Source organism: Canis lupus, chromosome 1 (assembly GCF_048164855.1).
Source record: "Canis lupus baileyi chromosome 1, mCanLup2.hap1, whole genome shotgun sequence".
Classification (NCBI taxonomy): domain Eukaryota; kingdom Metazoa; phylum Chordata; class Mammalia; order Carnivora; family Canidae; genus Canis; species Canis lupus.
In genome coordinates, this window is record NC_132838.1 from 72191759 (window position 1) to 72204394 (window position 12636).

Sequence of the window (12636 nt, forward strand, 5' to 3'; positions counted from 1 at the left end):
TCTAGCATTTTCCCATGGCAACACTCAAGGGCAGAATCCCACGAGGAGAAAAACAGCCCAGAAGCTTAAGCAGCAGTTGGCTAGTCATGAATAAAAGAGATGGCTGGAAGAGTGACTAAAACTTACAGCTCAGGAGTTTTCAGCCAATTGCCCAAATTACTGAATCTTCATTTTTTTCAATTTAGAAAATGAGCTGGTGCTAATAATTTCGCAGTTACACCCTTTTGGAGATTTGCAGTTTTTCACCCTCACAATAACTAATCGCAACATTGAAAGAAGGACCTGAAGTAACTAAAGGAGGAAAAAAAAAATCTCTCTAGAGGCTGTTAGATAATACATGGGATTAATCAAATGCAAATGCTCAGCTTGCATATACACAGACCCCATTTTCCTAATTGGACTCTGAGTGGGTACTTTTCAGGCTGAAAGGGTCATTTGTTTTGACTGATTGACTTTTTGAGGCTTTGGGAAGAATTAATATCTTATACAGATGACTGCCTGTTCCCAAGGCTCTGTATTGAGGCTGTTCATTCATTCATTCCTCTGACACGCTGAGTATACGCATGCGCCTAGTGTGCCAAGGTAAGTGGGCAGCGGGGCAATGCCTCCCTGAGAGGGCTTGGAATTTACTGGGAACAGCACTTCGTTGGATTCCTCAGATCACCTTTATGTGGATCACAATAAGCTTTTGCTAAAAGCTTTTTGCATGAATGCGGCAGGCGTTTATTAAGCTCTGCACAGAGGCCGTGCTGAGGGACGGTACACAGCGGGAGAGCATCATGCGGGGAGCATCTTGTCCACCGTGGATTGGAATAACATTGGCCCAGAGGTATGGACCCCTGGGTGGAATGGTTTCCCACCTGTGCTGGCCCTTCTTCACCTTGGAAAGCCATAGTGTTTTGATTTAGGGAGCAAAGGATCCGCAGACCTTGAGCAAGAGTTTCTTTGCTGAAGTGCTGCTTAAGTGCATCTCATTCAAAGAATTGGTTTAAGCCTCAGATCTCTGGAGAATTTGCAGGTAGAGGCATAAAGCAACATGTTTTCTGTGTGCCCTCATCTCTCTGCTCCCCCCAAGACAGGCCCCTCCGGGGACCCAAAGGAACTAGGGGCCTGTCTGTGGCCACCCATGGGGCTTTACTGAAAAAACTATCTCCTCAGTGGTGGTCAGCACTCTGGGAGACAGTGTTGTTGTCCTTTAAATAAAAATACCAATTGTTTGTGCTGTGTAATACTTTTATGCATTCTGAAAGCTCTAGCTGTGAGCTTGATAGAGTCTGGTCTGTGGAATTTGACTCTCTTAAAGTCTTATCCTCAACAAGTGCTCAGAAGCCATAGGGCTCTCTCAGGGCAGTCGGACTCGGACTCGGACTCAGCCTTGGGGTTGAGGGCAGGTGCTGCCTCCTATCAGCTGGGTGACCTTGGGCAAGTCACCCAAACTGCAGCTACTTCTCTCCTGTAAAGTAAGGGTGATGATATATCCTGTGATAAATGAATAAATGACCAGACAAATGGATGCCTGCTCAGCTCCTGATTGAGGGTTTGGGAAATTTCACACACATTGTTAATTATTCACACCACATTACGAGGTTAGTAGTAGCATTTTCATCCCATTTCACAGAGAAGGTTAGTGAGGCCCAACTGTGTCTGGGACTTGTCCCCGTCAAGCTGGGACTCAGAACCCAGCCCTTCTGGTCCTGCTTCTCATTGCCTGACTGTCCAGTCCAGCTTGCCCCAGCTTGACTGGGGAACAGCACCGAGCAAAATATTTATAAACAGGTAAAGAATACATGTGAAATGGCCTTGCAGATGAAAAATACACACAAATATAAAAGGTTATTTTGTGTCCCAGGATCCTGAGATAACATTTTTCATGAATCTTGTTCTAAGGTTTGGTTGTTGTTTTATTGTTAAAAGTTGTTGCATTTGGAAGAAGGAAAAGAATATAAGAGGACTTTCAGAGTATGATGAATATGCATGTTGTTTTTGCATTGGGCTTGTTTTTAATTCAGATCCTTATCATTACCTTTCATATTTTTCTCCTTTTGTCACATAGAAGTCTTTAATTGTACTGGTTCCTTGCAGAAAAATTAAGAAATAGCGATAAACCCCAGAAAGGAAAATAGGTAAAAACTATGCATAAACCACCACACACATAGCAGTAGTGGCTGTTCACATAGCTGTCAACATACCTGTATCTACATCACAATGTTGAATCTTGAGGAGTCAAAGATAATCATGCAGTATTTCATGAACAGTAAATTTTTTTAAAAAATAATTAAGGACTTTGACCTTGAAAATAGGACAGAAAGGGAGAGAAACCATTTTCCCCCAGACTGCACCTGTAATTTCAGCCACTGGAAAGGGGTTCCATGGAACTTACTGACCGGTGGAGCTTCACACTGATGCCTGACGAGGAAAACTGGCAAGATAAGGAACAGCTCGGCTGGCACTCAGTTGTGATTTAGATAGACATTTGCTAGGACAGCAAAAGTCAGGTGAGTCTGTAAAATTGCTCCATCCACAGAGGTTTCTGTTTCTGGTGCCTTGTTCCCGAGCACGGTGGGTGAATGATGATATAAAAGCATGTGAATGCTGTGCAGGTTATGACACAGATACACCGGAGGAAGAGCGGGGTCTACAGGGGCATCCGAGTCCATGACACAATTATGGTCTACATCAGCCTCCCTTCTCTTGCTGTAGCAAGCCACACCGTGAGGGCTTGCTTGACAGTTGCTGGTTCCTCTGCTGAGGGACTGTTCCCCTAGCTCTTCGAAGTCAGTCTAAATGTTACTTGCATTTAGATCTTCCCAGACCACTCCCTCTGAAGTGGGTTCCCCCTTTCCCTACCACCCAGAAACTCACATGGCATCACCATCTTCTATTTCTACTGTATACTTGTCAGGCCATGAAATTATCTTACTGATTTGCTTGTTGCCTGTGTGCTTCACTGGCCAGTGAGGCTTTTGGAGCAAAGAACGCACTGGTCTCGCCCACCATGGCACCACACGGTGTAGCCCACAACAAACACCCTGAGATGCTCACTTGCATGAGTAAATCATGTTACAGTTGTTTGTCCGGTAAAGTGGATGTCCGTGAAACTTTGTTATTTATTATTATTATTATTATTATTATTATTATTAAAGATTTTATTTATTTATTTGAGAATGAGCACGAGTAGGGGGAGCAACAGAGAGAGGGAGAAGCAGACTCCCATCTGAGGCTGAGCAGGGAGCCTGACAGGGCCTTCATCCCAGGACCCTGAAATCATGACCTGAGCCGAAGGCAGATGCTTAACTGACAGAGCCACCCAAGTGCCCCTCAATGAAACTTTAAACTCACTGAATAATTTTCAAAAGCGTTCATATTTGGTTAAATTTAAGATGAAATGTTAAATAAGATATGGCCATGAACTATGTAAGTAAAATTGAATTTACCAGTACTCAAAAGTAGGATACAGCATAGGTGGTTGAGGACACTGTAGAATTCAGGGTCTTTCAACTCTAGTTGCTCTACCTGCCTGCAGTGATAGTCTTGTCTTGGTTGAAACTGGTTGTCACGGTGGCAAAATACTAAATTTCTCACTAGAGCAAAGAGATGGATGAACAAAAATACTTTCAATTCCAGAGATGACAAATACACTCTTTTATTAAAATATATGGATTTATTTAAATATACATCTTCATCATCTAAAAAGTGACACTATGAAGCGCCAGAGGTACATTTTATATCTTTTAGGAAATATCATTTCTGAAAACTCCTGTAATAAAATAATTGGTCTAGGGATCCCTGGGTGGCGCAGCGTTTTGGCGCCTGCCTTTGGCCCAGGGCGCAATCCTGGAGACCCGGGATCGAATCCCACGTCGGGCTCCCAGTGCATGGAGCCTGCTTCTCCCTCTGCCTCTCTCTCTCTCTCTCTCTCTCTCTCTCTCTCTCTGTGTGTGACTATCATAAATAAATAAAAATTAAAAAAAAATTGGTCTATTTTTGAAGTTGGTCTGGAAGAGTGTAGAAAGTTCTTTTCAAGAGCACAAACCTTGTGTGTGATTTCTATTTTTGTGTGCACTCCTCTCTTGAGTCTTGACCTTTGTGGGTTATAGTCTCAAACAGCTGCTCTGGGGAAGGGAGAGAAGGGCGGGGGTGTTCGGTTTTAATTCACCTGAAGTCCTAAGCGGCAGGAAAGATAAAAGGAAGTAGGACTTTGTAAGCTGAATGAGGGATCATGTGCTATGCCAATGCAGGAGGAGCTGGTGGAAATATAAATGATTTATAGGTGTGGGACATTGATGCCATATAGTCAGAAAAAATGGGAGGAGTTGATTCTCCCCCTCCCCCTAAAAAAAAGCCTATTTGGAGCTCCTGGGCTTGGAGTTCTGTAGCTTTTCACAAGAGACTCATAATTGGCTTTTTAGCCTCAAACAGCCTTTTTAGCCCCCTGAGAATGTGGATTGAGTCTAATTCAGTTCACTAGTTAATTGGTTGAAATGATGCATTGTGATTTGAGCCAGAAGGAGCCGGACCCTGCCTGCAGGCAGCTTTAAGGGAGCATCCTGAAAAGGCCTGTGACTTCATGTAAATTTATCCTTTGTTGCAAATTTCCTGTTTCCCTCTGGTCTTTCTTTGACTTCAAATTGCAGTCAGGGTCCTCAGCAACTCCCCAGATCATTTGTCAAAGCCCCCCTCCCTCTGCCAAGGAGTCTTAATACTTTCTGTAACTAACTGATAATTCCCTGCCCTCTGCCCCTCTCCTTCACCTCCACCCCCCACCGTTTCTCCTCCTCTGTGACACACCCCGCAGTATGTTTGGCCTCATCTCACAGTATTTCGCAGTGGCCTTGGCCATCTGCATGGACCCGCACAGATGATCCTGCCAGTCTGTGAATCTGGACTAGCTTTCCTAATGAGGGCATTATTTGCTTTCTAGCCTGCCCCCTTGTTTATAAAATATGCCAAGAGAACTAAACAACCCGCTGTTCCCAGTACTTACTTACTTGCCCAAACCAAATGTTTATGTCCTTGAATACTAAATTTGAAGAAAAAGGATTCCTCCTCATGGGAAAGCTTAGCATGATTGCTGAAGGGTCTTTCTACACTGTAGCTGAAGGCCTGTTTTTCGGTAAACATGCAACTTAATCAGTTATTTCAGGAACTATTGAGACTCACCATCCACACACATCAGCTGGCCTTGGGTGGGGGGGGCGTGTAGGGAGCAGGGTGCTGTCCTAGGATTCTCTCTCTGCTCTGATCCTATTGGATCAAAGCACCTTCTCCTAGAGCACTCTTCCTAGAGCACTCTTCCTCACCTGCAAGCCCCCCCCCCACACACACACACATACCCTGTTGGGAAATGAAACTCTGCCCCTCCCCCCCAATACCTCCCAGCCTGGTGGCAGCATTTTGAGCTTGGCTTGTTGTAAAACCATGATTGGAATATAACGTAGGTCCTGAAAAAGAAGACAAAAAAGCAGTTTGCAGTAACCGTATACCTTGTTGCCCAGGCCTGTGGCCTGCCTGCTGTAAAGCTGGTTGGTACTGGGGCAAGGTTCTGGCCTCAGCAGCCGGCTCAGAGTCACATGGTAGAGATTCTGGAACACAGGCTGCCTGCTCCCCGGCAACTCAGAACCTAGTACCTTGGTTTCCAGGATGCTGACCAGGTGAGGCTGATAGAGCCAGGATCCAGAGGCAGAGCGTCCCCCCAGGCCATGGCTGATGTGTTTGGTTCCTCTCAAGTACATCTGACGTGAATCACCTTATTTATCTTCTGGCATGTTTTGTGCTGAAGACACATTTGCCACCTTTCCTTGTTTCTTTTTCAACAGGGAGAAACATTTACTTGTTACCTTTGCTAGATTATTTAGGAGAAGAGTGTAAATTGAAGCCATATATCTTGAAACATGCTGCAAGGGCCCATTGTTTACACAAGTGAAAGAAATTGTAACGGGGGTATTTGGTGTAGTCTGCAAGGAAAAGGTGTCTCAAGTTTTCCTTCCCCTCCCCCTCTATATGCGTGGTGTATTAGTTAGAAGGTGCACGAAGCACATATGCAATGGCTTTGCACATGCATCGGGCAGGTTCATGGGTTTAGTGAATAATTTTTTATGTATTTTAGTGGTGAAATGAACATTGCCAGTAATAATAAAGTGAATGTTACCGCCTCCCCCCAACATCAGCCATACATTCTCATGACCAGAGGTCATTTATCATCCGTCTTGTAACTCCTAGTGAGATAACAGAACGTGAATTTGTGGGGACGTTGCCGTTCTAACTGAAACCTGTACATGTTTGTCAGTTGGTGGACGAGTAAGTCGTGAATTAAATTATACTCGCCAGAAGATTGGAGAAGAGGCTATGTTTAATCCTCAACTCATGATTCAGACCCCGAAAGAAGAAGGTGCTAACGTCCTGACCACAGAAGCTCTCCGACAACACCTGGACTCAGCGCTCCAGGCCAGCCGGGTCCATGTGTATATGTATAACAGGTAAGTTGGGAAGAAGCTGCTGGCTTTAGAAAGTAAGGTTGCCCTGGAAATATGCCTAGAGTGTTAGTTCAGACTGTTTTCTAATGAAGTGATTTTTTTTTAATCCTGATTTTTGTTTCTAGAGTTTGGTAACACATAAAATACATGATAACATATTTTCAGTAAGTATCTTGGCACTATGGACCCAAATGAGTATGATCCTTCAAGCAGCCATTTGGGCGGCTATGTACCTATTCTGAAGATGTTTCATTGCTTAAGATATTTTTGGAGCAGTTACATTTGGAATTGCCTTTAGACAAATTAAGAATGAGAAAAGGAAAAGACCTTGCTTCTAGCTTCTTGCTTTATATTCACCATAGATTCTGACAGCTGGTATGTGTCACAAAGCCTATAGTAGGTTGAGCCACTGTGGTGAATTCTTACTGACAGGTAGGCAGATAAGGTGGAATCTGACACAGCTTCACAAAACACTACCCTTTAGCTTCATAGCTAATTTAACAATGCTATGGGTGTGGTAAAAGCATACAAAGAATTCTGGATCAAAACTGACAGTCCTTTATTCTTCTCTATTTAAACAGTGAGTTGTTCAGGGCAGGGACCATATCTTGTTCATCCTTACACCCCAGCGTTTAGATCAGGGAGGGCATTCAGAGTTTGTTGATTGACTAACCATCTAGACTAAATTTGAACTAGGTCTTCTCCCTGAACTATTGAAATGACTATCCCTAAACCTGTTTTCAGAGGACCACTGAATTGGCACTTAACCTGATCTCATCCTGTCCCTCACCAAAGGCTTTTAAGCACCTTTTTTCTTTTTAAATATTTTATTTATTTATTTATTTATTTATTTATTTATTTAGAGAGCACAAGCAGTGGGGGGGAGGGGCAGAGGGAGATGGAGAAACAGAAAATCCCAAGCAGACTCCGCACTGAGCATGGGGTCGGACACAGCTTGATCCCACCACCCACAGGATTGTGACCTGAGCCAGAACCAGGAGTCGAACGCTTAACTGACTAAGCCACCCCAGTTAAGCACTTCTTAACTGAGTGGGTGATGATACAGTTTTTCACAGGACAGGTCAGGAAGTGGCACGTGGACATACTCAGTGGCCAGGGAAGATGAGGGGGGAGAACAGAAGGAAAATCGGTACTTGTCCCAGTTATGACAACCTCTACTCTCCATAGTCTTACCTGGATTGGCTCTAAGACCCATCTAGCTGAAGACAGAGCCCTAAGGTCCAGCAGGAGTCACATGCTCTTGTTTCCTCATATGTAAACTAAATTACTGATCAAGTGTGGTCTACTATCCTTAGTAGGTTCTGAGAACAAAATGAGATATATGTAATGTATGAAAGGGAAAGAGTAAGGAGATATTCTAGCACTTTTGTCAGGCAAACTTGACTGGCGAGCACACGCTGCTCCTTATCAGCGCATCCCTCTGTAGAGGAAGTAACTGCCCAGTGGAGTTTTGCAAAATTTGTAAGTAGAGGCCTTATAAAGAACCTGCAAATGGGCATTCCAAGGCCACTGTAAGCATGCTGACCCATTTTTAACATAATGGGACCCTATCTTGAAGGGACTTGTCACTTACACACTTACAGAGATGTGAGTGTCTGTACAAAGTATACTCTTAATCTGAGATGGAACCAGAGAACATTTATGCATTGGAATGTGCTTTAGAGAACACTTCATTTAAGCCATCTCATTTTTTAGGTGAGAAAACCAGGAATTAGATTAATTAGAGCATTTGTCCGACTTCATAAAATTATTAAACACTCCAGCCAGGTTTCAAACCCTTTCTTCTGGCTCCCAGACAGGTTTTTCTCATGTACAGCCACTCCCTTCTCAAGGAAGTCTACATGAGTTCATTGACTAAGTGATATTAAGAACCTAACTGATGCTAGATAGTCTACGCTGATGCTGTGGGGAATTCAGTATAAACATATACATAGTTGCATGACTAGGCAGGTGGGTGAGTGGATGGAGGGATGGATGAATAACTTGAGCCCTGCACTCAGGAGCTGACAGTTTGGTTAGAAAGAGGGAAGAACCCGTATTGATGGGTGTGTACGAAGCCAGGTCCAGGTGCTCCAGGCACCAAGCAGATCAGACCAGACGTGCTCTGGCATTCAAGAGAAAAGGGCAGTTTTCAATAGCACTGGGCACCCTGAGGTATAGATGCAAAGGTTCCACAGGGAAGCGGGCTAAGTCCAGAACATTCCTTTGGGTGACCAATAAAAAAAAGAGAGAGAGAGAGAAAGGAAACCAATAAAATGGTGCTGTTGGGATCCCTGGGTGGCGCAGCGGTTTGGCGCCTGCCTTTGGCCCAGGGCGTGATCCTGGAGACCCGGGATCGAATCCCACGTCGGGCTCCCGGTGCATGGAGCCTGCTTCTACCTCTGCCTATGTCTCTGCCTCTCTCTATGTCTCTCTCTGTGTGACTATCATAAATAAATAAAAATTAAAAAAATAAATAAATAAAATGGTGCTGTTTAGAGATATTTAAAAATAATTTTTTCTTCCCTTGGTTTTCCCATCCCCACCCTCTTCAGATTTCTTTTTTCAAGTTAGGTTTACGATAGGGATAGAAAGGCATGGGCTTAAGAGCATTTTTCCAGATATGACAACACTCTGTAATAACAGGCGATAGATAATAGAGGTAATTGCTGATCACTGTATTTAATATCATATCTATAGAACAAGAATAAAAGACTGTAAAGTAGAAATGTGTCTACCTGGCAGTGTGGTTTACAGCACTCATGGTTAAAGAGAAGGAGAATTCATTTTGAACACTATCTGTTCATAAGGACGTTAACTGCCAGTAAAAATATATATATATGTATATATTTTCTCACCTGAATATATTTTAATACAATATAAACCTTACTAATTAGTCTCCACTTATTTTGAATTTGTGATAATTCAACGTGCCCTGAAGTTGTTCAGTGTATGTAGAAAAGTAGATTAATGGTGTAAACAAGATTATTGGGAGAACACTTAAGAAAACAAGACTTTTCAAGTACTTTGGTAGCATTCATTTACATAAACACCCACATGTTAATTACAATTGAGTATTATCTATTCATTAAAGCAAGCTTGTTGAGTCTTTACTTGGCAAAAGTTGTGCTCGTTTTGACAGATACTTAAAAGTGATCGAAATTGCAGTTCTTTCTATATGTTCTATAGTTCTGATTTTGCACTGATTTCCTTAGGTTATTACAATGAGATGTTTGTCTCTGTTTCCTATTTTACTAGGCAGTGGAAATTGGAACATTTGTGTTACAAATCTGGAGAACTTATCACAGAAACAGGTTACATGGATCAGGTATATATTCTTTTTTTGCAAAAACTTGTCAAAAATTCCTCAGTGGTATGCCTTAGCCTAACTTGTAGCCTCTTCTTTTTAACTTTGACAGATAATCGAATATCTTTACCCTTGTTTAATTATTACACCTTTGGACTGCTTCTGGGAAGGGGCAAAGTTACAATCTGGGACAGCATACCTACTGTAAGTGTGTGATCTGGTTTTCTGGTGTCTGTGATTTTTAAACTTTAGAATGTTTCTGGTGTTACTTTATCATTGTTTCTTCTGTTTCAGTTTTGAACAAGAAATAAAAACATTGAAATTCCGTGGGCATTTTTTGAGTGAAATTCCATGGGCATTTTTTGAGTGAATAGTTGCAGAAGAGAGGGGTTCAGCAGAATGTTTTTCCTCTTTTCAAAATAAAGTTCTAAAGGCATCATTAAATTTCATTCACTTTTACCCATCTTTTTATATGCAAATAAAATGCAAATTATTTCAGAGTATGTATGTTTTTTAACTCTTTAATAAAATGTTTGCAGTTTTACAGACCAAGCACTTCCACAGATTTATTTGGGCCTTGGGTGGCTCAACGGTTGAGCACCTGCCCCTCCCTAGCTCAGGGCATGATCCCCGGTCTCAGGATCGAGTCCCACATCGAACTCCTTGCCTGGAGCCTGCTTCTCCCTCTCCCTGTGTCTCTGCCTTTCTCTGTGTCTTTCATGAATGGATAAATAAAATCGTTAAAAAAAAAATTTGAGTTATTTTTTTTTTAAGGAGGGACAATTTATTAGTGTGTACACATCAGAGTTAAATATATTGAGTTAAAATTCAAGATCCTCCTGCAGAGTAAAATACTAAACCTTTCTTTGGATCACATTAATGACATTTAAGGGGGAAATCCACTGTCTTTGAAGGCCATGGTAGGGGATGCTTCACAGTTTAGCAGTTGGATATTATATATACCGCATCATTTAAGGAATAATTGTTAATCAATGTAGACATCTTCAGTTAATTATGCAAGAGTTCGTGCTTAGGTTATTGTTTCTGCCCTAGCTTGCACATATCTGCAAAAGCAATTTGCAGTGGCCATACTCTGACCTTCAGTGTACAGTTTTAGATGGGAAATAAGGGGTTTTGTGTTTTCTGGTTGGGAGATTCTGAATAATGACTTCAGCCTGGTTAAGCAGCTACAGTGTGGTTTGAACTACATAACAGGCAGCCAAAAGCCTTTCTGGTCTGTCAACAGCACAAATTCAAAAGTGAGTGTGGGGGGAAGTGGCCTTGATGGTGGTGATGGCAGAGGCAGCAGGGGGCTTTTGGGGTCGACTGCCAGGCTGTCAGAAAGAGCTCATAAGTATGAGATTATTGAATGTAATGGAGATCAAATATTTTGATTGATGACATTTACAAAGCATTTATTAGGCTGGCAAGTGCTAGTTTGGCATTGTGATTCTCTCTTCTAAAATATCCTCCCCCCTTAATTTTGGATCTCAGTCTTCTGCTTAGAAGCACTCTTTGGCTAATCTTGATCTCAGGTATGAAAGATGACATACCAGCCAATCACAAGTCTTTGATTTCTTCATTAATTTACAAGCTCTCTGCTTGCCATTTCCATTCATGAATTATTTTCTTGACTCAGGTTTGCATATAGATCCACAGGAAAGGAGCATTAGTTTTCCGTGCCGGGGTCCCAGCCTTGCAGCGCTACCAAAAAGCCTCATGCGAGCCAAACATAGTATATATGATCTGTGCAGGCTCGGAGGCTTGGAAAAGCCTCTTTTCATGGTCGTACCTTCTAATTTCTTTCACAGAGGTAAGCCTCCTTTGCAGTGGACAAACTTTGACCCTTTGGAATTCCTGGAAGAGTTAAAGAAAATAAACTATCAAGTGGACAGCTGGGAGGAAATGCTGAATAAAGCTGAAGTTGGTCATGGTTACATGGACCGGCCCTGCCTCAACCCGGCTGATCCGGACTGCCCCGCCACAGCCCCCAACAAAAATGCAACCAAAGTGAGTACAGTTGTTGATTCTTCTCGTGGGGACCAGGAGAAAAGCTCAGGGTCTTTCCCCCATCCCTAGTCCTCTTATTTTCATTTTTATGATTTGATTTTCATCAACCTTTTTTGTCTCTGGAGCTACGTTTGTTTATAGAGCTAAATTTTGCTGTAAGATTTGCCATACGCCTCTCATTAGCCTTGTTATTAATGTTCTCTCTGAAACAAACAAGCCCTTAATGCACTGGATTTTAACAAGGCATGTGACCTGCCTACTAATTCCCATAATTATGTGGCTGTCTTTTTATTTTAGCCTCTTGATGTGGCCCTTGTTTTGAATGGTGGATGTCATGGATTATCCAGAAAGTACATGCACTGGCAGGAGGAACTGATTGTGGGTGGCACAGTCAAGAACAGCACCGGGAAGCTTGTCAGGTAATCCTGCACATGGAAGAGAAATCCAAGCCATCTATTTTTTGTCCTTTCCTGGGAAACTACTTCCCTTCTGACATCTGCAAGTGTATTTGTATTACTACTTAGCTGTTATCCTAGCTAGCCATCTGCTGTAATAGAATATTAGGAAACATTAGTGGACCAGACCAGCTTGAAAAAAAACCACCTTTCGGGGGATATTTTAAGAGGAGATGTGTTGTTTTCATCGAAACCATAGTTAGTAACTGTAGGTTTTTGGAAGATCTCTTATATAGGAAGTCAAGGCAGGTGTAATGCAGGCAGGTCACAGTGGTCACAGCAAGTAGAGTGGCGTGGTATGAGCTAAGCTCTGTCACAGACTGACCAACAGCTGACGGCTAAACAAGAATTACCCTCTGTGCTCTTGCGGATTCTGCTCCGTCAAGCGCCG

General features: G+C 42.6%; 1 protein-coding gene and 1 long non-coding RNA gene across 12 annotated transcripts in view; one reads left to right on the plus strand and one right to left on the minus strand.

Annotated features, from left to right (window-relative positions):
- PTCH1 (patched 1) overlaps nucleotides 1-12636 on the plus strand; it is a 70562-nt gene that overhangs the window by 23374 nt on the left and 34552 nt on the right. For 6 of the 10 annotated variants that reach the window (XM_072834814.1, XM_072834806.1, XM_072834800.1 and 3 more), the window contains 5 exons: nucleotides 6287-6476; nucleotides 9732-9801; nucleotides 9893-9984; nucleotides 11592-11790; nucleotides 12088-12209. In XM_072834814.1, the coding sequence (XP_072690915.1) occupies nucleotides 6287-6476; nucleotides 9732-9801; nucleotides 9893-9984; nucleotides 11592-11790; nucleotides 12088-12209 (673 nt within the window). The other 4 variants (XM_072834873.1, XM_072834869.1, XM_072834860.1 and 1 more) reach the window with 4 other exon arrangements.
- LOC140638122 (uncharacterized) lies at nucleotides 3414-5566 on the minus strand. Of its 2 annotated transcripts, none has more exons than XR_012035303.1 (3): nucleotides 5484-5566; nucleotides 4034-4112; nucleotides 3414-3581 (listed from the first exon to the last, which is right to left on the minus strand). It is a non-coding gene; the product is annotated as an uncharacterized lncRNA (long non-coding RNA). The 2 variants fall into 2 exon arrangements; XR_012035301.1 differs by lacking the exon at nucleotides 3414-3581 and adding an exon at nucleotides 3661-3942.